Here is a 27,499-nt window from a genome sequence, read left to right as displayed (position 1 = left end):
CTGGCATGGAGGTTAATTCAGGATGCTACTGTAAAACATTTAGGACAAGGGGTCAAAGTTCAGGACAAAGGGTCAAGATTCAGGATAGAAATTCAGCACAAAATGAGGAAGGGACACACCCCATCAGTTTATCAATTCATTTATTTGAATGAATGAATGAATGAATGAACGAATACTTTATTGCTTGATTATTTAAAATCATACAATATACACATTTAAAAATGTCAGCCAATTAGTACACTAGGAAAAAATAACTTCATTTTAATTTTTCAAAATTAAAAATTCTACTTCGGTGTTTCCTACTGTTCCCACATATATAAAAACAACCAAACACAGGCCTTATTGCTACTATTATAAATACAAGATCCAGTTCCTTCTTCTAATTTTACAACAGACTATTCACCAGAAACAAATGTCTTTTTTCCAGTAGCATGAATTTAACAAAAGCAGCATTCAAATCTATATCTGTTGAATTAAAACATCTTATGAGTGCTTCCCTCCAAGTTCGAATTCCCCGTATAATAAATGTAAATGTATTCCGTATTAGCCTCCTTCTTTCTTCCATCAAGTCTGGGCATATGCAAGTTAAGTGAATATTGTTTTCCTCTCCCTTTTTGCATAGTCTACAATGCACCGATTTTGTTGTATGTTGCCAAAGCATTGCATGCCATAACCCTGGAAGAAGGTCAAAACGAGCTTTAGTGAAAACTTTTTTTAGTTTTAAAGTCCACGGTGTTTATAAGTAAATTTGAGAATTAATTGTTTTATATTCACTCAGAATCATCCATGCGTGATTCCGTTTTGAAAAAGATTCCTTGTCCTTCAGTACTGACAATTGTTTTGTTGTTTTATGAATGATTTTTTAAAAGACTCTGGCCTTGTGTTCATGTCTCAAATTTCATGTGATGAATACTCATCCAAAGCTGATTGCAAGACCACTGACTGTCAGTGAAATTGCTCTCCCTCCCTTGCAGCTCCACCATTAAGTGAGGCCTCCCCCGAGCCCCTGCACCCTCGAGTGTTGGTGTTCGAGGCCCTCCTCCACCCGCAGGTTTACCTGCACCTCATCCCTGGTGGTCCAGTGGATCTCTGTCTCCTTTCTCTTGCTCTGCTTTCCCGCTCCGTTTCACTCGTTTTTTACCCTCAGCTCAATCTCTTTTCCGCACTTTTCTGCCCTTTTCTGCTTTTCTGCTCTATTTCCCTGGTGGTCCAGTGGACCTCTGTCTCCTTCTCTTGCTCCGCTTTCCCTCTCCGTTTCACTTGTTTTTTACCCTCAGCTCAATCTCTTTTCTGCGCTTTTCTGCTCTTTTTCTGCTTTTCTGCTCTATCTCCCTGGTGGTCCAGTGGACCTCAGTCTCCTTCTCTTGCTCCGCTTTCCCTCTCCGCTTCACTAGTTTTTTACCCTCAGCTCAATCTCTTTTGTGAACTTCTCTGCCCTAGTTCACATTTAGTCCTTTCTTTCCTCTTTATTCCACCTTTTCCCTTTTTCCACCCATTTTCCCTGCTGCCCCTGTGGCCCCTCCCCCCCAGCGCGACCAGCCCAATCCAGCTCCCCTCCCAGCTCCCGCCTGCCAGCTGTCCAGCCCTCCCCGAGCCCTACTTAATGGCAGCCGCTGCGCGGCAAAGGCAAGCCCGTCTGCGCCCCTCTGCAACCAACCGCGACCAGTGCCAGGAACCATGGACCTCAGCCCCGCCAATGCTAGGACCCAGCAGCACTCCAAGCACTCAACCCAGGCCGCAACAACAACTGCACGCTAGCATCACCAGCCGGCACCCACAGACCCTTCAGCTGTCACCGCTGCTGACAAACCAACAGCACCGCCCGGAACACAGACCCAGCACAACCCGACCGCAAGAACACACCCGAACCGAAGACCCTGCAATGCATCCTCCTCAACGTCCAATCCCTCCACAAACACGCCACAGAAATCTGGGACCTCCTCCACATCACCACCCCGGACATAGCGTTCTTCACCGAAACCTGGACCAACACCACCTCGGGACCATACATCACCATCGCCATTCCCCATGGATATAAGATCTCCAGGAAGGTCCGCCACACCCGCATGGGAGGAGGAATCGCCATCGTTCACAAATCCACCCTCCGCCTACGCACACTCCCCAACGAGCCCTCAGACATGATGGAACACCTACACTTCAAGATACTGACCAGCCCGATCACCACCCTCCGAGAAACCCTCTTCTACCGACCCCCTGGACCCAGCAGACTGTTCGCCAACTCCATCACGGACATCATCTCCCCATATGCCATTGCATCCACCAACTACACCCTGCTGGGAGACCTCAACTTCCACCTCGACAACCAACCGGACCCCAACACCACATCCCTCCTGGACAACTTCCACAACATTGGACTGAACCCACGCACTCAGCACGACACACCCTCGACCCCCTCTTCACAACAGGAAACTCCATCACCTTCAGCCACACCACCGAACTCCCGTGGACTGACCACCGATGCGTCCACTTCGCCTTCAGAACACCCACAATCCACAGACACCAGCACCTGCTCCCATGTAGGAACTGGACCAGAATCACCGATGACCAGCTCACCTCCTCACTCAGCAACTCCATCCCAACTATCACGGAAAATGACAAACCCAACACTGCAGCCTGAACTCTGCACAAATGGATCTCTGACAGTTCCAACACCATAGCCCCCCTCAAGAAAAACAACAACACCCACGCTAAGAAAGCCAAATGGTTTACCACTGAACTTCGAGAGTCCAGACACACTTGCCGCCGCCTTGAAAAGGCCTGGAGGAACACCAAATCCACAGAGGCACACAACAACTTCGGAGACGTGACCAACGCCCACCACCAACTCATCAGAAAAACGAAGAAAAAAGCGATTGAAGACAGAATCTCCACACACACACACAACAGCAAAGAACTCTTCAACATCATCAAGGAGTTCGCCCAAACCACCAGCAAGTCGACTGACATCCCTCCCTCACAAGACCTCTGCGACAAACTCAGCACCTTCTTTCACCACAAAATCAAGAGCATCTACAACAACTTCGACGAAGACAACCAACACACTGAACCCCTACCAACCACCCGACACCCTGAAGCCAGTGATTGACAACTGGACAGCCCTCACCACCGAAGACACACTGAAGACGATGAAGTCAATCGACTCCGGGGCCCCCACGGACCCTTGCCCCCACCACATCTTCAACAAAGCCACCGACACCATCGCACCCACGCTCCGCCACACCATCAACCGCTCCCTGGTGATCGCCTCGTTCCCCGACGACTGGAAACACGTCAAGGTCAACCCCCTCCTGAAGAAACCCTCGGCGGACCCCACTGACCTAAAAAACTACAGACCCATCTCCCTGCTCCTGTTCCCAGCGAAAGTAATTGAGAAAGCCATCAACAGCCAACTCGCCACATACATTGAAGAGCACAACATCCTCGACCCCTCCCAATCCGACTTCAGAAAAAACCACAGTACGGAAACCACCCTCCTCGCCGCAACAGACGACATCCGCACCCTACTGGACAAAGGAGAAACAGTAGCGCTCCTCGACCTCTCGGCGACGTTCAACACAGTCTCTCACCGCACCCTAATACGCAGACTCCACGACACAGGGATCCAGGACAAGGCCCTCGACTGGATCCGCTCCTTCCTCTCCGGCAGAACGCAGCGGGTCAGACTCCCCCCTTTCCTCTCGGACCCTACACCAAACACCTGCGGAGTCCCCCAGAGGTCCTCCCTCAGCCCTACACTCTTCAACGTCTACATGGCTCCGCTCGCCCCCATCCTTAGAACCTACGGACTCAACATTGTATCATATGCAGAGGACACCCAACTCATCCTCTCCCTATCCAATGAACCCAACACCGCCAGACACAACTTTCGAGAAGGCATGGAAGCCATCGCCAAATGTATGAAAAACAGCTGTCTACAACTAAACACCAACAAAACAGAAGTACTTATTATGTGCCCAAACCCCGATGCCTGGAACGACACCTGGTCGCCCCCTGCCCTCGGAAGCACGCCCGCCCCCACGGACCATGCACACAACCTGGAAATCATCCTGGATTCCGAGCTCAAAATGGACTGCCAGATAAACTCCGTCTCGGCCTCCTGCTTCCACATCCTCCGCCTCCTACGGAAGGCCTTCAATTGGATCCCCCTCAAACACAGAAAGACCGTCACTCATGCCCTGGTCACCAGCAGACTCGACTACGGCAACACACTCTATGCCGGAATAAACAAAGACACTGCCACATCTCCCAGCACCTGCGCCCACTCCACTGGCTCCCCATCGAGGCTAGAGTCACCTTCAAGATGCTCACCCATGCACACAAGGCCCTCCACGACACCAAACCAGTATACCTGAACAGTCGACTCCACACACCCCAAAGGACCCTATGATCAGCCCAGCTCTCCTACGCCGTGGTCCCTTGCACCAGAAAAAACAGAATGGGAGGCCGCTCCTTCTCCTTCCTCGCGGCCAAAGCCTGGAACGTCCTTCCGCTCCACCTCAGATAGTCAACATTGATTCCCATCTTCACTAGAAACCTCAAAACCTGGCTCTTCAACAGACCCCCTCCTTGATGAACTGGAACCTGCACCCCCACCGCCCCCACCGCCTTGAGACCCTTACGGGTGAGTAGTCGCGCTTAACAAATGCTTGATTGATTGATTGATTGTAAATATTTCCAATAGTGTAATTTAGGATTTGCTTGTAATTCTTGCAAAAGCCATTGACACATTGGGTTTGATGTGTCTGATTTCATTCTCTTCCACACTTTTATATACTGTCTCTTTCTTGCAATATGCTGGTTAGATACCCCAAATTCTAACCTGATTTGGACTGTGGACGCATTGCACGCCAGGCGAAAAAGGAGCTTAAATATTTTTGAAATGCCGTTATTTAAAGCTGTAGAGTCCCTACCAGACAATGCTTTACTACCATATGTAATAGTTGGCAGTAATTTTGCATTCATTACCTTTAGAAGCAGAAGGTAGCTGGGTCCACCCAAGAACTTTTGCAATGTTTGAAATGCCATTGTTAAGTTGTTACCTCTCCTTTGGATATCCTTTATTTGCTGCTGAAAAGTGCCATTTTCATCAAGAAGCACACAAGTATTTATATGTCTTTTTTTTTTTTTGTTGAGTTTTATATAGCGCGAACTTGGCCCGAATCGGGTATCAGAGCGCTTTACATAGCACCAGTTCCGTTACATGAGGACACACATTCATTTTTGTTTGGCGCTGGGAGATAAGATGATTTGCTCAGAATCACAGGATGTTCAGCGTCATTGCCGAGACTCGAACCCAATTCCCTAGATTCGAGGTCGACCGCCCTAGCCGTTAGGCCAACTGCTCGCCCTCACTTGCTCCAGTTGCTGCTTTTGCAAATACTATTTATATTTATAGGTTTTCCATTTCCTGTTATTTACTTCCATTATCTTAGTCTTGGCCTCATTTATTTCCATACCATTTTACAGTGAATAAGCTTGACACTGCGTTTATAAACTGTTGTAATCCTATTCTAGTTTGGCTTAATACGATAACATCATTGGCGTATAACAAATTTTCCTGCTAGTTTCGGGGGATGAGCATTCTCATCATTCAAGCAGTATGTTAAATCTGATAGAAACAATTTAAACAGTTATGGTGCAAGGACACATCCTTGTTTTGACCCCTGGGATGTAGGGATTTCCCTCAAAAGGCTCAAACCATTTCCTATTCGGATTCTAATCCAAGTGTGGGTATAGAGCGATTGAATCGCTTTTTGGAGGCTAGTTGGTATTCCCTGTTTGTCCAGCTTCCTCCAAAGAGTCTGCCGATGCACATAATTGAAAGCTATTCATTTATTTACAATTTTTTACATTACACTACGTATTCACTTACTAGTGTATGAGATTGTCTCTGGGTATGCTACAGTCAGATGGCCCACTATGTCCTTGTTCAATAGAAAATTGATGCCCTTTAGCACAGTGGCAAGGGAATCACTCCTACCTAATCTTTCTTGGAGAGAAAGCAACCACAACATTTTGATTATGTTTCTAAATATTTCAATACACATGGCAAACAGTTTGGGTAACATTAAAGTAAGTGGCTTTTTCACCTTCTGCTAGTCTAGGCAATTCGAACAAACACATCTGGCTCCTCCACTAGACTTCAAACCTAAAACAATTAACGAGGCAGAGCAGATGGTGTGGGAGACAGTCTCCCACCAAATGCCAGTATGTGAGGTACCCACAACTTGTCTGTAGGCTCACAGCACCAAGAAGGCCCTACTGCTGCATTACTGTGTGCATCCGTGTTGGACCTGGTCCTTTTTGCAGGGTTATCTCCCAATTTTGTGCCTTCCTCCAGTATATTTTCTGAACTGTTTTTTTTGGCTTTATGACACTGGGCACTTTTTGTTACTGCTATTCAGTGCTAAAGTGCATGTGCTCTATCTTTTAAACATGGTATGATTGGTCTACACCTGTTTGGCATACTTAATTTACTCGTAAGCCCCTTGTACAATGGTATCACATATACCCAGGGCCTCTAAATTAAATAAAAGTAGGCTCTGTTGGCCAGCCGGCCGGCATCTTGCTGGAAGCGGGGTTGTCGTGGCTACGGCTAGCCCCATCCCCAATGTTGCCGTAAGAGAGAGCTCCCAGCAAGTACTTAGCCACGTGGCAGTTGCAGCTCCTCCCTCCTGGTGGGGGAGACTTCGAAGGACATGGGTCCCGCCACCAAGGTAATGTGTTTTCCTGAACATGCCGGAGTGGTCCGCAAGGTGATTTTTCACAGCCGCACCACACATTCAAATGCAGCTGCTACTTGCCCATTCGACAAGCTGAAGTTCCAGCAAGGTCACCCTGACAAATTGGTGTGTGCGCCACCCCCCTCTCCGTGTTGCATTCCTTTGGGGGCATTTGAACTTCGGCTCTCAGGACAGGAAAGGACTCCTCGATGGAGGCCCATTTCTGCTGAAGCTGTCAGCCCCTGTATTACCACAAATAGAAGAGCAGGATCTTCTGTACCCTGCATAGGGGTTGCTCAAAAGAAAATTACTGTAATACACATAGTAGGCACACAGGTGTTCCTGTGGCCTACTGTTTATAACTGCATTACTGGCAACGTATTTATGGTTCTATGATGACATATTATTTCATGTGACTTATTACATTCTGCTGCATTTTATGCCCTGATTTATGATTAAGGCTCCCTGTTTTCCGTTTTTACTGATTTTTACAGATAAATACAGAGAGAAAACAATTATTTTCTTGTCTGTATTTATTTTTAAATGTGGATAAAAATGGAAATTGTGTTGCTTTTTGAGTAATTCTAAATCATGCCTTGCATGACTGCCAGGCCAATAGCAGTGTGAATTGATAGTTAAGAGGATTAAAAAAGAAAGGAATTTTAGTAAAGGGGCTTTAATACAAGTAGATATGCACAGAGTTGATACTGAAATATGCATATTTTCATATAAGTGCATTGATTTATCTCCTGCGGTGTTCACAGCATTGAAACCTGGCAGGAATTCAAGAAAGAATGCATATTTATCGGTTAAATAAATGTGGAAATATACTAATTTCAGCTTAATTTCCCACAAAACCCAAAATAAATATGGATAAATACAGATAAAATTAACAAAAAATAAATAAGGAAAAATACAGACGGAAATGTCAAAAAAATAAATGCCATAAAACCGGGAGCCCTATTTATGATTTATGTTATTTTTGCCTTACATTGCCAGGATACCAAGTAATATTTTAGGATTCGCATTTGGATGAGCAGTGATAGTGTTTTCATGACGTGTGCAACAAGTTTTTATCTTATTACACCTACCGTGATGTTATGGCAATTGCCTAGTTGGTATAGTGATTATTGGTTCATGTGTTTTTGTCTATGTTTATATGCAATTCAAAAACATATATTTTATATAATATTGTGTGGAGTCTGTTTTGTGGTGTATTTATTGTGTCCCTGGTGTGTGTGTGTGTTGCACATACACTTTACACATTGCTTCTGGGATAAGCCTGACTGCTCTGGCCAAGCCACCAAGTGGGTGAGCAGGGGTTATCTCTGGTGAGTAACTCCCTTAACCTTACTAGAGTGGTGGGTTCTGCCTGGCTTAGGAGTATAACCTAGCCAACCAGAAACCCCATTTCTAACAGTCAGGGTCTCTATATTTATCTCGGAAGTGGGAACCCGACAACCAGATAGAGAATTGAAGAGCAGAATGAAGTCAAGTTCAGATGGGAGATCCACATCAACTGATTCAAAGGGTCATTGTTACTATACAGATAAATAAGAAAGAGAAGAACAAGGCAGGACAATTCCTAAAAATTAAATAGGCCCTCCATGAGTACAGGAGTAGCTGGAGGGACGACACAGCAAAGAGGCCAAAAACATAAGAGGCACTGTCAAGTGGTTCAATAAGCAGCACCCTCCCACCCTGGCAAACTCTGCCGGTATGATGGTCCATTGGTAGTGCTTTTGGAGGATGAGTAGGGGACAGCCCCTTGGAATGTTATGCCCTGGACGATTGCCCACCATGTCCAGACCTTAAAATGGCTCTGCAATCGAGTCGAGCCTGAACCAGTGGTCTGACCCATCTTTAAGTGCCAGAGAACATGCCGAACCTACAAAATGTTTGGGATACAAATTACACAACAAACAAAATATAAGAACGCAATAAAGTCTTTATAATGTGGAAAGTTTTTCTGTATCACATGGAAGGATTCAATTTAGTATATTAGATTACAACATTGCACTGACATTTATTTGAATTGTAAGTTTCTAAACATGAAATTTAAAACATTTACCAACCCTCCTTCCTGACAGAGTCATGAGTGAACAAAGCATACAAATTGTGTGGTGTCCCTGCAATTATTATTTTTATGGATGGAGGATCATTACAGGCTATTGAAGCATTGAAGCATATACATGTGTGGTTGTTACACAGGATCCATCTTGAACTGACTTATTTGAATGTGCTCTCAAATGTCACTAGCAAGTAAACTAGACACATGAAGTAACTTGATTTGACTTATATCACACAATTTAGTCAAACGGGTGAGCAGGGACTTGCGCCCAGGTTTCCTGGTCACACACAATTAAGAAACTGACTAGATTACTTTCTTTTTCTCAGTCACCTTTAGCACCAGAGGACAGTGTTTTTGTACAAATAAGGTCATATAAGCAGTGCACTGTGTTAAGTGAATACAGATCACTGGTTAACTTGACAATGTCGAAAAAACTGGTAATTAGTGAAGGTGAAGGACACATGCTAGCATCACTGGTTTTACCAGTGGTCAAAGGGCATTAGAAAAAAGTATGGATACTGTGATCCTGAGTGCAATGGGGATGTGGTCAGTGAGAGTGGAGGTGGAATCAAGGGCATAGCTAAAAAGAAACACATATTCTGTGACTATTTTTGATCTCTCACCATTATTTAACTGTAATAAAATAAAGCAAACCTTGAATGAAAAGTAAATACAAGTTTAAAAAGTGGGAAATACACTATTTTATGTTATGAACCCTTTGTTGGTTAATGTGATCTCTGCAGTTGTATGTGTGTGCAACCAGAAGCCAAAATAACTGAAATCTGTTTGGTTCAGCAGGGAATGGTGACTTGTGCATTTTTAGTGCTAAGAGGCCCCTGCCCGTCAAGGAAAACACCATGCACGTGTAAGTCATGCACTTAAATTTGCATTACACAAAGTACAAGATAGGCTGCCACATAATCTGGACATAAATTTAGGTTAATTAAAAAAAAGTGTTTTCAAAGTGTACATTTTAATAATATGGAGATTGCACCTAGCGCAAACAGTTTTACAACTGTCTATTAAAACCAGGCACTCCACAACTCATCTTGGAACACCCACTACAATCCCTCCCAAACAGAATAAATCTTTGTCTACAGGAAGTTTAAAGTTTCTCCATCAATTTACACCACCTCTGTCAACTGGCAAACAGCCTTTACATTTACAAATTAACCAACTGCACAGATCCACGTTTTGTTTCAGGCATCCGGCACCCTGGGGAGAAGGCTTGTTTCTTGTTTATGTGTCTGCCCCTCCCTCAGAATCACAGCACAGGAGACCTTCCACTTCAGCTGAGGCATTTATACTGCAACTTAGATCTTTTAGCACACAGACTAAAATTACGGACAAATGCACTGCGTTGAAATCTTCATCACAGACAACGGACATTTGAGTTAATTCATGGATAGTCCATGAAAATTACAGACGGGTGGTCACCCAATCTATACATACATTGGGTTATCTGTGTATTGCACAAAATGAGCTTGAGAAATTAGAAAATCTACCACTGAACTTTTGACCCAGATTTTAACTTTGATGGAAGCTGGCAGTAGACTCTTTCCACAAAGTAATTTCAGGGTATCACCACCTCTGACACAAACATCAAGTATAAAGCAGAGGTAGAGATAGGGTCAATCAAATGGTGGTGTCCATGCCTTCATTACTGCCAGTGGCCTGCCAAACCTTTGCTATGTAAGAATCAGGAAGCCATATTATTGACCTGATTTTTACATACACTGGCAGGGTGGAAGGATGGTGGAGGGGCTCGCTAGTGCAGAGCTGGTAATAGCTCCTGTCTCCTCCTCCCAGGGGTGTAGTGAGTGCACTAGTCAGACGCATACATATCATAGAGGAGGATAATTCCAAATGTTTGTCTGAGCCCTCGGGGTGGGAGAAGGCTTCTCTAACCACTGTATCACAAGCCGAAGCAGTATATCCACGCATTGCCTTGGGTGTGCAAGCACTATCTTAAACATGTGGTAATCTTGAGGGTTCCCTTGTAAACACCATCAGCATGCAACATACTTATGAAATGATTTTCCTTTCATTGGGAGGTTGTTTGTGCAACCCTGGGTAGGTAGTTAGATGGTGCATCGACACTCCATATGACCCCGCCAAACTGTTCCAGGATTCATCTTTGCAGTACCTTGCATTCCCCAAACCTATGTGTCTCTGCCAGGTGTTGTTTCCACTAGGCAACCCTGCAGGGCCACCAGGTGGGTTAGGGATATTAGCACAGTGGTGCTTGCATAACCATGCCAATATCCACAGTGCCCTACCATTTTTCCACTGTGGCCCAACAGCCCGTAGTTAAAGTGTAATAGCTGCCAGTGGCCATGGCAGAGAGGTGATAGCATTAGGGTCTGGTGGAGGCGGGGTTTCTGCTGAGCTCTATAGCAGTGCATTTGTCACCAACAGGTTGCAGGCTCAAACCCCAAAGTGATAGCAAAGAGTCAGACCATCTCCTGCACTTAATGACGTGTAACCTGTAGGTCAAATGATCCAATGCCAGTATTTTTTCATCTGATACAGAGTGAACCCACGCCAAAGGGACAAATTCAATTTTAAAAAATCTGTATGCAGGAGCATCTCACACTGTTGCTAACTAAACTGTATTTCATGCGCCTGGAAGTATTAAAACCAGATTGCAAAATCGGCATTCTTGAAAGCGATTTCCTGACATGAATGAATATGTTAGCTTTTCCTGGGGGCGATGTTGGGGAGGAGTTTGTGAATGCCCACAGCCATGCCAGTTTGTGGTTGTTATAAATCAAAGAGCATTCCGGTCATTCAACACCAACTCCCCACTCACTGCCAGTTGCAGGTTTATCACTGTGTGCACTAGAACATCCACCTTTGAGTACAAACTCATCATTACTGCTGTTTGCATGTTTAAGCTTGATATGCTTTGTGAATTGGTCCACATTGGACCAGTGAGATAATGAGAGGTGATTTCATACAAATTCACAATTCCCCTTATGAATCTGTACTGTATGGAGTGTTTGCATTTAAAAGCGGCTTTTACTTTCTTTTTAGAAATAATTCTTGAGGTACATGGACAGAATTTCAGGTCTTTCGTTGAGAAGACTTGTGTCAATTTGAAATTCTCAAAGGGAACTCCCAATATGAAGAAAATGTTGCTTCCCACATTTTTCTGTACCCCTGAGATGGTTAACTGCTGGCCTAAGTATCTATGAGTATTTGGCTTCAGCGCTTCGTAAGTGATCAGTGCAATTTTATGTAGAGCACAGGCCTCGAAGAGGAGTCAGTTTAGTAAAGCTAAAGCACAGATGATATGGTTAACTATTGTGTTTGAAATGAGGTGTGCTAAAGAGAGTCTGGACGCCTTCAGGTGGGTGAAGTATACATTAAAAATGCCATAAGCAGTGCACGTCCATTGTCAATGTGCGAGAGGGGTCTGGCTTGTACTGCCATATTGCGACTTTTCAAAAATGCAGAGTTTATTGTTACTTAATATGTCTGAGTTGATGTTTTGCACTCCTGGCACCAACCATAATTTGTAAGTCAAGCTGTAGATATAAGTCCAGGATAAAGACAAATGATCTGCTGATGGTTACACCTTTGGATACAATTCCTAGTTCTGCAAGTGCCAGTGATAAAATATCAGAAGTCTTTTAGTTTGGGTTTGGGGCAGGAGGAGAATCTCATTCATTCAAGAGTTTAGTTGGATTCTTGTCTATGTCTTTCAAGTTTGGGTTTATATGAGGCAGGATCTGAAGGCACCTAGGATGAGTTAATTGTTAGATAATACTCAGCATGCTGATGGAAAAAGACCCCAGATTTATTAATGCATTGATCCATGGCTCAACATGTATATTAATGGATAGATAGACCAGAATGGAGCTCGGGATACACTGGAAGTCATCGGTGTTGTTTTATTAAGTAGATAGGTAAATATGAACCCATTTAGCAGAGTATTCCCTTTGACTTTTATAATGAGAATGGTGGCTTGGAGGAGGTTGTGGGCAACTGCATCAAAATCTGGTGCTAGGTTTGTAGGTAAGAATTCCCTCTGTTGAACATGGGCAGCTTGTACTCTTCTACCAACTTGAGTAATGTGATCATCATAATGTGGGTAGACCAGATGGCAAGTTTGTGTTCTCTTACAAAATTGTTTTGTTTGATCGAGTCATTCACTTGTATTCCTACATATTTGTCCCGAATTTCACTAGAAAAGCTAGAACTGTCATGAATAGTTGTCTGTGAGTTCATTGATAGTATTAGTTTTATTTTTTGACGAGTGAATGATCATGACCAATTTTTAAAAATTTAGGGACAGATTCTTGTGCTAGACAGGTATTTATATTGTGCAGCTAGCGTGTCAGGAGTACCTCTAAATGGTTTTAGGAGAATTTTATCATGCGACCACCTGCATTTCTACCTGGATTCATTTCTGGCATCACAGTCTAGAGTCACCTGATTGGGAATGGTTTGCACTGAACCTAACGAGAGATGGGATTCCGTTTTTTGTGCGGCTAGATATGTGTCATTGCAAATGAGGAGTTATTATACCTCTTCATTGGTGTTAGTTATCATTTTTGTGAGCTTTCCTTTCATCTGATTTCATAGAGTCCTTGAATATCCTATTGAGTCTATTGACATCACTGGAATTCAAAGCCTTGATTTCGTCAATTTTTTTATTCTCTATATCTGCTAAATTACCTAATTTGTCTCTACCTCTATGATCAGATTACCAAGAATAGACTTTTTCTTAAGTGTGGGTATCGTACAATATTGGATGAGGCAGCTTTCCTCTATTCAAAATTCGAGGCTGCTACTTCAGAGCTATTTCCTCAATACATAATAAACTCCATTAAAATATACTTTTGGACAAGGTCAGTAGTTAGATAGTAAAATAGTTTATGCACTTTTAGAAGAGGTAAGAGTTATGTGAACAAGTAGGGTGAGATGATTTTCTGAAATGGGAATATTTTACATTAGAGCGTCTCTCTCAATATCATACGCACTCGGCAATTATCTTAAATATTACATGTGTAAATAAAAAGAGTAACTAAATAACAAATTATGCTATTAGGGGTTTTTGTAAACACAATCTATATGGCCTTATTGATCATTAGTGAAGAAAAATATCATTCCAGTAACCGAATATTAACATGCTATCAAGGACAATTGGAAATATTTGAATCAAGAGCCAAAATAATGTATATTTGAACAATTTACTTGTCTATTTGAAATAATCTAAGCCCGCCATATATGAATACATAATAGTTTTGCATCTTTTAAATTAGCAGTAATTGATTTCATCAAAGAAGATGTAGGAAAATTAAACAAATTCTTATGTGACAGACACAATGAGAGAACATGTGATTTACAAATAAACAAACTATACGACATGGAATCCAATATACTAGAAATCTTAATGGTCATATCCCAAACATCAGACCAGTATAAAACAATAAGAGGGCTATCAACGAAAATATGACTTAAAGAGCCTTTAGGCCCATTACAATGCCATTATAAAAAATAAATCATCTATGAGCTTACCTTTAATAACATCAATTTAAGCAGGAGATCGATTAAGGGTGACATTGTCTTTTTTTGGAACCTGCGCTCAAGATCATAGATGACAGCAGTTATGGCAGTGAGGAAGCTGGCCCGTAGTTTTGAAGTGTGAAACAAATGAGTGGATTGAGGTTTCAATCACAAGATTGGTATAGGGTACATTTATTTGAGGAATATTAATAAGCTGCTTTATTGAACGTTCCTGGATTTCTAGCCACTCTGATGTGACTTATAGGTGTTGAGTGAAAGTTCGTGTGAGTGATGTAATTTCTTTTGTCCAGTAGGGGTCAATGTAGAGGTACATTTTAACATGGGTGACTCTAATGGTATATGTGGGAAATGTACTTGAGTATAAGCATCTTTCAGATCCAGTGGGGGATTCCTGAAGTGGAAAGCATGCTTTTATGATGTTATTTTGCTTTTTGGTGCTGTTGTATTCTTATCAATCTTTCCTAGGTCATTAGGTGTTTGACTGAAAGATTTAATGACTTCAATTATCAAATGTACCCATAAGTGAATTATCTTGCAATGTAAGGATGCCATATATGACTAATGAGCGAAATATATCGTGTTTGGAAGCTAGCTAGGAGGCCTTTCCATGTGTTCTGGTTTCAAGCATGTACACTTTGCACATGTGGGGCAAACATAGAAAGAACAAGTGTTGGATGGGGGTCTTGGTCTGAACCAGCCAGTACAGAGGATGAAGGACACACAGGAAAGTTTTTAAATGAGATAATAATCTTATTATTGCTTTTTTGAGGAAGAAAGTTTGTTTGCTTGGAGGGAATCTCGATCTGGACAGAGTGGAATGAGCATGTTTTCTGGTGGCATGAACGAGGTAAGATTCTGTTTGTAGAGTGCATTTCGTGCATATATAGTAGAGACGGTGGTTACAGTGGCAATCTTTACTTTCTGTGCAACCCCACTCTGTATATCACACAGGAGCAGGGCTCATGCTTGCTCTCTCCCTAACTGACAGAGTGCTTTCTCAATGAGGAAAATCACTGCTGACTCCTCATGGAAATTGGGAAAGGTAGGCTGGGGATATAAAACTAAACTAAATCTGGACCTCGTTCTCCTTTTTGTCATTGTACCTTTAAACAATGGATTTGGAACAGTCTCTGGCATATATTTATACATGCTCAAGCAAAGCTTTCCTTAAAAAAGAGCTTATGTCATGAATTCTAGACTAAAACTGATATGTTTTCCATTGAGACATAAAATATGTAAAAATAGCTAAGACTACTTTTTATTAAGCATGCCATTTCCATAGCAATGACATTCCTGTGGGCACATCAAAATTAATTTGATGGAAAAAGATTCTATGGCATTAAGGCTTTTAATAAATGAGAGCTTGTTTGAGAACCTTTTGAAAATACATTTTATGAGGATTTTTGCAAATCTTTACTTATATGAACTGATTGCTTGCTTTATAAAGATTATGAAATGTCTTTTTCAGTTTAATATTGAGACATCATAATTATAAAAATATATTTGGAGTACATGGTGTACGATGACCTTGTTTACTAAATAATAAATGAAAATCAGGATTATGTCTATGTAATATGGGCAAAAGAATTGAAAACATATGAAGTGCGGTTTGAGAACAGTAACCTGTCCACTGATCTCCCTAAAAACCTTTGAGAAACTGACAGCCAAATTATGCTTTTCAGAATACAAGATGTGAAAGATATAGGCTAAAAGGAAATAGGTAAACAGATAGGAAAATCAGAAGGGTCACACAAACTATTCCACTAATCCATGGCCTGTAGACAATTCCACACCTTCATGGGAAATTTGGAAGTATCTTCGCTTAAGAAATTCTAGAAAAGAAAATGGTCAAATGATGCACTCTGAAGCACATTTATTAAAGGAAATTGTATTGTATTGTATTGTGATTTGTAAAGCGCGATTGCTGCCCAGTGGGCGTCCAAGCGCTAAGGCATAAAAAACAGAACTGATGAGTGATGGAAAACGAGCTTTAGGTGGACCTAGCAAACAAGTAAGTTTTCAGCTGCTTGCGAAATGAGAGTAGGTTGGGATTGGACCTGATTTGTAGCGGGAGTGTGTTCCACATCTTCGCAGCGTTTAAGGAGAACATCCTTCCTCCGGTTCTGGCTCTCCGCACTCTTGGGACGACGGCTGGAAAGGCTTCCGTAGATCGGAGAGTTCTGTTAGGATGGTATTGAGTGACCAGTTTGTTAAGGATCCTAGGACCGGACCCCCAGAAAGCTCGGTGGGCGATGCATAGTGCCTTAAATGCCACTCTCTGCTTTACTGGGAGCCAGTGTAGGGCGACCAGGGCGGGTTTTGCAGACTGTGTCCTCGGAATCTGCAACAACGCGCGGGCTGCGCAGTTCTGGACGACCTGCAGTTTTCGCATGGACAGCTCTGGGGCTCCCACATACAGAGCGTTATTTGAGTCCAGCCGGGACTGGATCAGGCCCTGAACTGCCACTTGTTTGGCTTCCGTTGGGAGGAGGGGGAGGACCTTCCTTAATGTTCTAAGTAAGCCAAAACAGATAGCGGATAGTTTGGTAGCCTGGGTAGAGAAGGAGAGGTTTTTATCCAGCCATACTCCCAGGCTTTTTTCACTCTCTTTGGGGGTGGGAGGGGTGCCCAAGCATCCAGGCCACATAGGGGGGAATAGAGTGGGTGAAGCAGAGCCTAGGAGCATGAGCTCCGTTTTGTCTCCATTCAGCTTTAATGAAGAGCCTGTCATCCACTTTTTTATATCCTCTAGGCAGTTCATCAGGTTTCCTGAGGTGTGGCCGGTGCTTTCCTGAGTCAATGAAACCACTAGCTGGGTATCGTCGGCATATGATACCATTTTTATGCCTGACGGTTCGACGAGCCCAGCCAATGGTTTCATATAGACATTGAAGAGCACAGGGCTCAGAGAGGAGCCCTGTGGTACTCCACAGTCTAGGGGTTTTCTGACTGATGTTATGTCCCCATCGAAGATCTGGAAGGATCTGTTATGCAGGAATGATTCCAGCCATTTTAGTGCGTCGCCTCCGACACCGATGTTTTGCAGACGGTTCAGCAGAGTGGCATGGCTGACAGTGTCGAAGGCTGCACTTAGATCAAGGAGGATCACTGCCACTGATCCCCCCTGATCCAGTATCCTTCGAGACTCTTCGACGACTGCCAGCAAAGCAGTTTCCGTACCATGTTTTGGCCTGAAACCTGTCTGGGATGGATCCAGGAGTGCATGGTTTTCCAGAAATTGTGTCAGCTGGGTATTTATGTGTTTCTCTAGCACCTTACTTACCCAGGGAAGTAATGAAATTGGGCGGTAGCTAGAGTGATCTTCTGGATTGAGGGTGGGTTTCTTTAGCAGAGCCCGTACCATAATTTGCTGGAATGTAATGGATTGCAGGGTGGTAAAAACAAACAATACACAGATATTACATTTGTTTTACCTCAGACAGCAGATGTTATACAGATCTTAAACACTCAGAAATACAACAAAGAACACTTAACAAATTGCTGTCCAATCAGTGTTTTTAAACAAAAAGGAAGAGTATTCGACCACTCACTCTACCAAAATACCAAGCACAAATTTGCAGTTATATACAGAATTGAATGTGGAAGTGTTGCTAGCCTCTAACGCGTCACACAGCCAACAATAGACACACACTAAAGACAGGTTTTACATGCCAGGTAACCTCCTAAATGTACCTTGTAACCCCTGCCCTGGAGGCTTGCCCAACAGAGCGTCAGCAAGCCCTGTGCCTAAAAACTACAATACCCCCATCTACATGTGCTTAACAGAATATAGGGGGCACAGTTCATACAAATCAGGCCTTCTAACCTTGATAAAGTACCACCATAATAATTAAAAGTAGAATTAAAAGGTCAGAACAAAATTTAATCAATGATTAAACATTTGGCACTCTTACTCGTGTTCAACAGTATCTGCAATGATTCAGTTAATATTGTTGCTTTTAATAAATGTTCCAATGTTCAAAACTATGCAGTGTGCTGTATGATGGTAACTGTTGTTACAATTCCTGTAAGCAACCACAAAACCTAGCAACAAAGGGCCTTGTAACCAAGAACCATAACACTGACAGTCACAACAGTTAACAAAATACACCAGGATCATACATGTTTCCAACCAGAAGAATAGGGTAGCTGCCCACAATTGTTAATTAAAGTGCCTGGGAAACTGCTGCACTCCTGGCAGCCCACAGAACCTACAACTCCTCTCTTTGTGGTGCCACTTCCTTCCTTTGTGCACCGCAACACCAATAGACACATTTATTTAGAATGCACATGCACACTTGGGGCAATCTCTGCCAGCTGATCAGGATTCTGATGTACCTGCTGGGTGATTTCATTGCTATTTTTCAGACATTTTTATCAGGTGACCCTGCCCTTCCTGTGGGGTAGCTGGTGAATGACGCAAGATCTGGACTGGAGGACAAGCTCAGGTGGTCTGGCCGGCTCTCCATTTGGCCACAGGAATTTTCATTTCAGGCCTCCTGACCTCTACAAGTTTCTTGAAGTTTCTAGAACCTGTTTTACTAATGCTATTAGTAAAACAGCTATTGGACTGCTCAGGACCTGGTCTCTTCCCCTTCAATTCCTCTCAGGCCAATACTAAGGCATCTTGGTGATACCCAGGCCCGCTCCTCTATCTGGGTTCCTGGTACTTTTCTTTGGTCCAGGTCTTCCTCAGTCATACCTACTTAATGGGGGCCGCTGCGCAGTCGTGCAGCGGATGAGCGCAGCAGGCGCGCCACCGGCATGCCAAAAGCTTGCCAAAGGCAAGCCAGTCTGCGCCTGTCCGTGACCCGACCGCAACCAGCGCCAGTAACCCTGGACCTCCACAACCCATCGCTACGACACCACCACCCTCCTCGCACTCAACCCTGGAAGACTTCGAGAATGCCAACAGGCCTCGCCGAACACAACCCATGGCCAGTTCTCCTGCCTCCACTGCCGCGAGACCCTCACCGCCACCCGGCCTCCAACACCGCTGATGCCAGCACCGGCGACACCCTAAAATGCATCCTCCTCAACGTACGTTCCGTACACAAACACGCCATGGAAATCTGAAACCTACTCGACTCTCTATTGCCCGACATCGCCTTCTTCACAGAGACCTGGACCAACGCATCCTCCGCCCCGACATCAGCACTGCCATCCCAGACGGATACAACATCCAGAGGAAAGACCGCCCCAACCACCCAGGAGGGGGCCTCGCCATCACCCACAAGAGCACCCTCAGCCTCACCACCTTGAGCGAAACCTTCCCCTCTGCCGAACACCTGCACTTGCAGATCCGGACCACCCCTAAAGCCACACTCCGAGGAACCCTCATCTACAGACCCCCGGCCCCCGAACACCCTTCGCCACTACCATCACCGACTTCATCGCACCCCACGCCATCAACTCAACAAACTACATACTCATTGGAGACCTAAATGTCCACCTCGACAACCCCAGCGACCCCAACTCCACTATCCTTCGTGACAACCTCGCCAGCATCGGACTTAAACAACTCGTCAACACACCGACCCACAGAGCAGGACACACCCTCGACCACATCTTCGCGGCAGGAAACAGCATCTAATTCAGCAACACAACGCAGCCGCCATGGACTGACCACCACTGCGTACACTTTGCCATCAACAAACCCAAGGCACCCAAACCAGCCCCATACCCACCACGAAGGAACTGGGGCAAGGTTACCGACAAGCAACTTAACTCCATCCTCAACCGAGACAACCACACCTGGGCACCCGACGCAAACGACGCAGCCAGAGAACTCCACACCTGGATCTCCGACTGCGCAGACGAGCTCGCCCTGCTATGCAACCCCAGCAGACAACGCCCCAGGAAAGCCGCCTGGTTCACCACCGCTCCCCAAGAAGCCAGACGCACTTGCAGACGCCTAGAGAAGAACTGGAGAAACACCAAGACAACCGAAAACCACACCACCCACAAGGGCGCCATGATGGACTAACACAACCAGATCAGAGCCACCAAGAGGAACTTCATCCACAACAAAATCCTGGCCAAATCCACCAACTCCAAGGAACTTTTCAGTGTCATTCAAGAATTCACCAACCCACGCAGCAAAGCCACAGACATCACCCCATCCCAAGACCTCTGCGACAAGCTTGGATCCTATTTCCACCTCAAGATCAAAAACCTCTACGACAACTTCATCGACTATCCACCAGGCACCACAGATGGCCCCCCAGCCCCAAGAAACCCCAGCCAGCCCACCATCTCCAACTGGACACTGATCATGGCCGAAGGCACCGCCTCGACCATGAAAAGCATCCACTCGGGGGCCCCCACTGACCCCTTCCCCCCTCACATCTACCACAGAGTCGCGTCTGCCATCGCACCCGAACTACAACGCACTATCAACACCACCTTCAAAACAGGCACCTTACCAGAAGACTGGAAGCGCGCAGAAGTCAGACCTCTGCTCAAGAAGCCCACAGCTGACCCCACCGACCTCAAGAACTATTGGCCAATCTTGCTCCTCCCCTTCGCTGCCAAAGTTGCAGAGAAAACAGTTACAGGAAACTGACACGATTAATTGAAGAGAACGCCGTCCTCGACCATCCCAATCCGGATTCCGAAGCAACCACAGCAAAGAGACCGCCCTACTCTCCGCCACAGATGACATCCGCACCCTCCTGGACCAAGGCCACTCCGCTGCCCTCATCCTACTCGATCTATCAGCGGCCTTCGAAACCGTCTCCCACCGCACACTAGTCGCCAGACTACCCGAACCAGGCATGCAAGGAACAGCCCTGGACGGGATCCGATCATTCCTCACCAGAAGAAGCCAAAGGATCAGACTCCCACCCTTCCTCTCTGACCCCATGAAAATCACCTGCGGGGTCCCACAGGGTTCATCCTTGAGCCCCCCCTCTTCAACATCTACATGGCCCCCCTCGCAGCCATCGTCCGACAACACGGCCTCAACATCCTATCCTACGCCGACGACACCCAGCTCATCTTCTCCCTCACCAAAGACCCCACCACTGCCAAACTCAACTTCCAGAAAGGAATGCAAGACTTCACAGTCTGGATGACCAACAGTTGCCTGAAGCTCATCGCCGAGAAGACTGAAGTCCTCGTCCTCTGTACCACCCCTTCTGCATGGGACAGCACCTGGTGGCCGACTGCCATCGGAAGCCCACCTACCCCCTCAGACCACGCCAAGAACCTCGGCATCCTACTCGACTCATCACTTACCATGAACCGACAGGTCAACGCCGTCACCTCCAGCTGCTTCAACACCCTCCGCATCCTCCGCAAGACCTTCAAGTGGATCCCCTCTGAGTCAAGGAAGACTATCACCCACGCACTCATCACCAGAAGACTGGACTATGAAAACACACTCTATGCCGGCATCAACAAGTCCCTACTCTGCAAACTCCAGACAATACAGAACACCGCCGCCAGACACGTCCTCGACATCCACCGACACAAACACATCAGTCAACACCTATGAAGTCTCCACTGGCTCCCCTTGGAGAAAAGAGTTACTTTCAAAATCCTCACTCACGCCTACAAATGCCTACACAACAATGGACCCAAATACCTCAACGACAGAATCAACTTCCACGTACACAAAAGAAAACTCCGATCTTCCAACCTCGCACTGGCCGAAACCCCACGCATCCACAGAGCAGGCAGAAAATCCTTCTCTCGCATTGCAGCCAAGACCTGGAACGAGCTACCGGCAGACATCAGACGGGCCCCCTCCCTGAACACCTTCAGGAAGACCCTCAAGACCTGGCTCTTCGGCTAAACAGATCTGCGGACCCCCCCCCCCCCTCAGCGAATTAGACCCTCATGGGTGAGTAGCGTGCTTACAATCCCTGATTGATTTATACCCTGCAACCCTGAAGGAAGATACGCACAACCATCTGGCTAATTGCAGGACATATGTGCATCCAGCAGGAGTCAGTTGTTCCTTTTTGTCCCACCACAGCATCAGTCACATAAGTTCCAGGGGCACCCTTGCCTCCAGAGTCCCCAGCAAGCTCATCCTCTGACTGTCTCCCAAAAGGAGTGGAGGCACCAGCCCTGGAGATAAACCCTAGTCCCTAGGTGCCAGACAAAATCAGAGTTCCTTCAGTTCTTTTTTTCATCAATAGTCAGAAGTCCTTCAGTTGTTCTCTTTATAAGGTGTCAAGAGTCCTTGGGTCATTTTCTTCAGCAGGAGCCAGGTTTTTTCTCGTTTCCAGTTGTGCGGTTCCTCAAAGTTCCAGAATATTTTCAGAAATATCTTCCTTGTGCATGGCTTTTAAGTGGAGGGTAGAAAATTCTAGAATGTGGGCACCTCTGACCAATCCAAAGATGACACAAACACAACTCCCCTGTCCCATTCCTTCGGCACAGCATCTTGTGCCTTTTCAAGAGGGACTCTTCAAGTGCTCAGAGGTCTCTCTGGTAGCATTTAGCTTTGCCCCTAGCTACCATAGCTGCCTGGCCAATTCCCCTTTATACTTCAATAGAAAGCCTCTCCTATCAGGGGTGCCAGAGGTGTGGTTGCCTCCTTTTGTTTATTTCTGGGTAAGAGCATGCCTAGACTTGTCTGGCTGTGTCAATGAAATAACATACGCTGATTCTGTCCATATCATATTCCTGGTCCAGGAACAGACTTAGCGCCAACCAAATGGGCATATTGTGTGGGGAAAGTTTGTATCTATCTACTGGCCAGCAGGATAATTTGCTTGGCTTAACAGGGTCGCTCAAAGCTCAAATCTAATTAAGGGCTGACCTTGGTTTATTTATACAAGGAAACATTCAACTCTTCTCGGGATCTAGCTAAAGCAAATGTGTTACTTTTGTATAGCTCATGCCTACAGTGTAAATACAATAAAGCACTACACACTTTCAGTAAAACATGACAGACTCAAGCTATAGTAAAATATAATTGGGGTGCTCTTTTTGAATGCCCAGTTAAATTCTAAGGCTTTCACAGAGCATCAACAATTTATTAAAAGTCTTATATGTGTCAAGTTACATGTGTTCAGATATAAGGCTGAGTTAGATAGCAGCCCCCCTTGCTCAGACTGCACAAGTGTAGAAACACCTGTGCACATGTGATCATATGTAACCAGCTCAGGGACTTGTACCGAAGCTGTGCATCAGCGACCCTTACTTTAAAAGACTAGGACTGGTGGTTATCTCTCAAAACCGGAACTCACAGTGAGTAGGACTCTGTCAACGACACTCACTCACAGCAGAACTTACAAAAACTAGGTGGCCTAAAAGCAAAAGTGTTATGGGGGCCATGTGGGTCAGAACCCCATTCCACACACACCATTTTCAGTAAATACACTAACTATGTCCTCAAACATCAACTCCTGTTTTTCTGAAAATATTTGTACCTAATCTGTAGCTTTGCCTTTCTTTGAGAATTAGCTAATTGCCGTCAACTATAAACCTGCAATTGTTTCAAAAGGCTTTCAATTCATCTTCAAATACAATCCTTTCATTTTGGTAAATAAACTAACTTTGGAACCAAACACTGGCTTGTCATCACCCGGACGTACATAGATGAACCGAAAAATATGTTTAAATGTGGAGAATAACTGTCGTTGAGGCCACTCATTATTGTCCCCATAGTACAGTGTAAATGTCACAAAATAGCGGATTTGAAATCTTCAAAAATATACTCCAGATGGAACCTCTTATTGTAATTGATACCATTATGCCCATGTACCCACATACGAGGTGTTCCCACTCATATTCCAGTTGCTCTCATTGTGTGCCAATGTTTTATGCAAGTACTGTATTTTGTAAATGTAATTTACATCATGGGTGAAGGTACCTCCAAGACATGCCAGCAGTTATGGTAATTTGCCCAGGGAGAACCCCATCATATTGCAGGCATTAGCATTATATGCACATTTTACTACTTTTTTTGACATTTATTACCAACATGGGTCTATATACTCCAATCATATGCTATTCATGGTCATCACATGTGCGGGTACTGCATTATATGGCCGTCATCATCCTCATTAGACCAGGCATCCCATCCCATGACAGTTTGTGCCACCATGCGCTAAATACTCCCATCATATGCCAGCCAAGTCATCATATTTTTAAGTACCTCAACATATGGAAAACATTGTCATTACAAGTCCAGTAACACCATCTTAGGGCCTGATTTAAAAAAAATATTATTTTTGTTGGCTTTTTGACATTTACGAGTACATTTAATAGCTGATAATACATTCTGCACATTGTGGACATATCAGGTAATTTACCATATCCACGCATATTGCAGCTACAATAATATGAGAGCAGTTTTCACATAGTGATCATTTTACAGCTGGTAGCTAGGATGTAAGAAAGGTTTGCCTGAGCAGCATAGGCGGAGCATATAATTGTCTGATCAACAACAAAAGAAACCAGTCCTAGGAAGCTTTTTTCCGGCCCAGGAAGGACCTGGCTTGGTAGTTCGGGCTGTTCTGTTCCCATGGGGAGCAGGGTCAAGACTGATTTGCATATGACTAGGTCCAAATTGGGGTGGCGCGGTGAGCAAAAAAAGCAAAGGATTTAGGCCCAGATCTCTGATCAGGGGTGAGTGTTTGAAATTGTTCAACATTCCATCCATCAACTCTTCTTTTTGCATTCGTAAACCCATTGATAAAGGCACTCTCCCTCAATTCAGATACTCATCTGTGGCTCGGATCTATAACTATGGTTCTGGGCCTCTAACAACAGTTATATTCCTCAGCCATGGGTTAAATGCTACATTTAATTTTTCTAGGTAGCCATAAGATCTTACAACCTAATCATAGAAATCATTTTTGTAGCATTCATCCTTCTAAAAATAGCTCACCTCTTCTTGTGGTTTTGCAGAAACCTCCAAGGCAACATACAACATTAAACTAGCTGTGCACTTTCACTTACCCTGAGGTAGTTGAGGGTGAAATTGGTTAAGCCCATTCGGGTGATATTTTTGGACAGCTGCTCCAGCACTTGAGGGTCTTGTGCCTTTGAAAAGAAAGAACTGTTACTTTCACTGTTCAAATAGTGCATTTGAGTCAGTCAGAATCAATGTCATGTTATCACATTATATAAAAGGAGATGCGTACAATTTGCAGATATCCCTTGGAAGTTGAAAACTGTAAATATTCTCCTATATTTGAAGAAGAATTTCAGGCTTTTGTGGGACTTCCAAAACCCAATGGAGTACTCCGCGGGATTTGTGTAAGCTGTAGACTACCACGAGTACTTCTGCAGCATCCCACTTATTTAAGCAGACTGTGCAGAAGTTGTAGAATCCACATGATTAAAGCCATGGCCTCTGCTCCCCTGATGAGGGCTGGAGTTTATAGATACCCACCAGTCAGGCAAAGATATCCATGCCTTCGATGGAATGTTGGCTCCATTTAAAGCACTGATGCTGTACCGAGTGGGTGCCATATTGTTTGCACTTGTTTAGGAAAGTTTTTATGTTTAGAAGAAACAAACTCCCAAAGCAGGAGTTTGTTTCTAGACAATAAAGAAACAATGACCATGACACACAGGCAGTGTTCTCCTGAGAAATTGGCCGTTGTGCATATTCACATGGCAGTTCTGGGTAGGAAAAACAGTCCACTGTCACTTTTGACCTGATGTCCCTGTGGCAAAGCCTCTGCTGCTGTTAAGCCAGCAATTCTTCCTACTCCATATAGTGCTGGGGAACGGCTATTGTGATGTGCCAGACCACCGCTTATTTACAGTGGAACTCCAGCTCTGCCAAACTCTAAAATACACCATAAATGTAGATTTGCACATGTAGCTGTTTTGCAAATTTGTTCAACAGTGACAATATGTTCCTTGTGGTGCACCACCTACCAGTGGGTGCCCATTAAGCATGATGTCCCTGATAAGAAATGCTAGGCAAACCGTGATTCGTAAGCAAACTCGTGTTTGCACCCAAATTGAGATTGCACGTCAGGTGTAAATTGTGCCCCCTGATGTTCAACAGGAATATTTTTGCCTTGTAGAAAATAGTGAATTTTCATTTTGAGCACCTTGGAAAGGAGGAACATTATACAATGTGCATGTTATCTCCAAATCTGAGGTAAATTGCTTTAAAGTTAATGTGGAGGTAACTTTAGCATGAAAGTGTTGCAAAAGTATAACTTCTGACAGGGTTATTTCATTAAAGATTACCTAATGTTTTCAATGTGTTGTTATGAAATAAATTGTGTTTTTCAGAAGAAATATATACATTATTTATGATCAACTTATTTGATGACAAAAATTAGTAGGACTTATTTTCACAACCATTATATTGTTTGAACTCTTAACCTATTTCTAGATTGCCAATTTATCCCCAACCTTAAATGGTTTTCCAAACTCCTTTTGCATTTCTCTTATTTGCTGGTACATGGAATGTGTACAGCATATGATGTTCTATGGATTTGTTAAGCATGCTGTTACCGCAAAGGCTTACCTGGTGTAGCTAGATTACAATTAGGCAAAGTCATAAGAAATGCAAGTCTAACTGGAACAACCAGGTTCTCAAAGCCTTACAGAAATGGACAGGAACAGATAGGCATGCAATCACACACCGTCCCTTCTTTATCATAGGGACATGCAGAAGATTGATATGGGAGAATTGACAGCAGCACACTAGAATTTAAGGAGAAAAAATAGTGTTGAATGTAGAAGGGGTCCATTCTATAGGAGACTCAGTGACAGATACAAAGATCCATAAACACAATCTCTTTTCATTAGGGAGCCAATCGAGAGATGATCAGAAACTGTACAGGGCAAAGAAAAATTAGGAAGAAGGTGAATGGCAGCACCTGGAGATGGGCAGTTAGGTATTTGGTTAATCCCAGTTAAAAGGAATTTCCATAATTTAGGCAGGAAATGATAATGGATTGAATACACATTTTTTAGCACTCACCCAATAACAGGCAGACCTTTATGCACATGATAGATAATAGAAGGAAATGGCAGCAGCACTAGCTATATGAGAGGAGAAACAAAGAGTATTGTTGAAAGAAAACCTAAGGTACGATTCTTGACACAAAGGAATGATTGAGGAGGAGAACCGATGACAAATGACCATCACACAAACATTCAAATGCAGGGAGTACTGCAGATGATCAAAACAACCATTTCATTAGCATTAAGCTTGAGG

General features: G+C 44.2%; 1 protein-coding gene across 4 annotated transcripts in view; it reads right to left on the bottom strand.

Annotated features, from left to right (window-relative positions):
• The window catches only part of LDB2 (LIM domain binding 2), a 1,323,491-nt gene that overhangs the window by 314,110 nt on the left and 981,882 nt on the right, over positions 1-27,499 (bottom strand). For all 4 annotated transcript variants that reach the window (XM_085642378.1, XM_085642376.1, XM_085642377.1 and 1 more), the window contains exon 5: positions 25,270-25,353. In XM_085642378.1, the coding sequence (XP_085498504.1) occupies positions 25,270-25,353 (84 nt within the window). The remainder of the gene's footprint in view (positions 1-25,269; positions 25,354-27,499) is intronic.

The sequence above is a fragment of the Triturus cristatus genome, chromosome 2_2 (assembly GCF_964204655.1).
Source record: "Triturus cristatus chromosome 2_2, aTriCri1.1, whole genome shotgun sequence".
NCBI lineage: Eukaryota > Metazoa > Chordata > Amphibia > Caudata > Salamandridae > Triturus > Triturus cristatus.
Note: the sequence above shows the minus strand (reverse complement) of the source record. Positions and strands in the feature narration are given on the sequence as shown.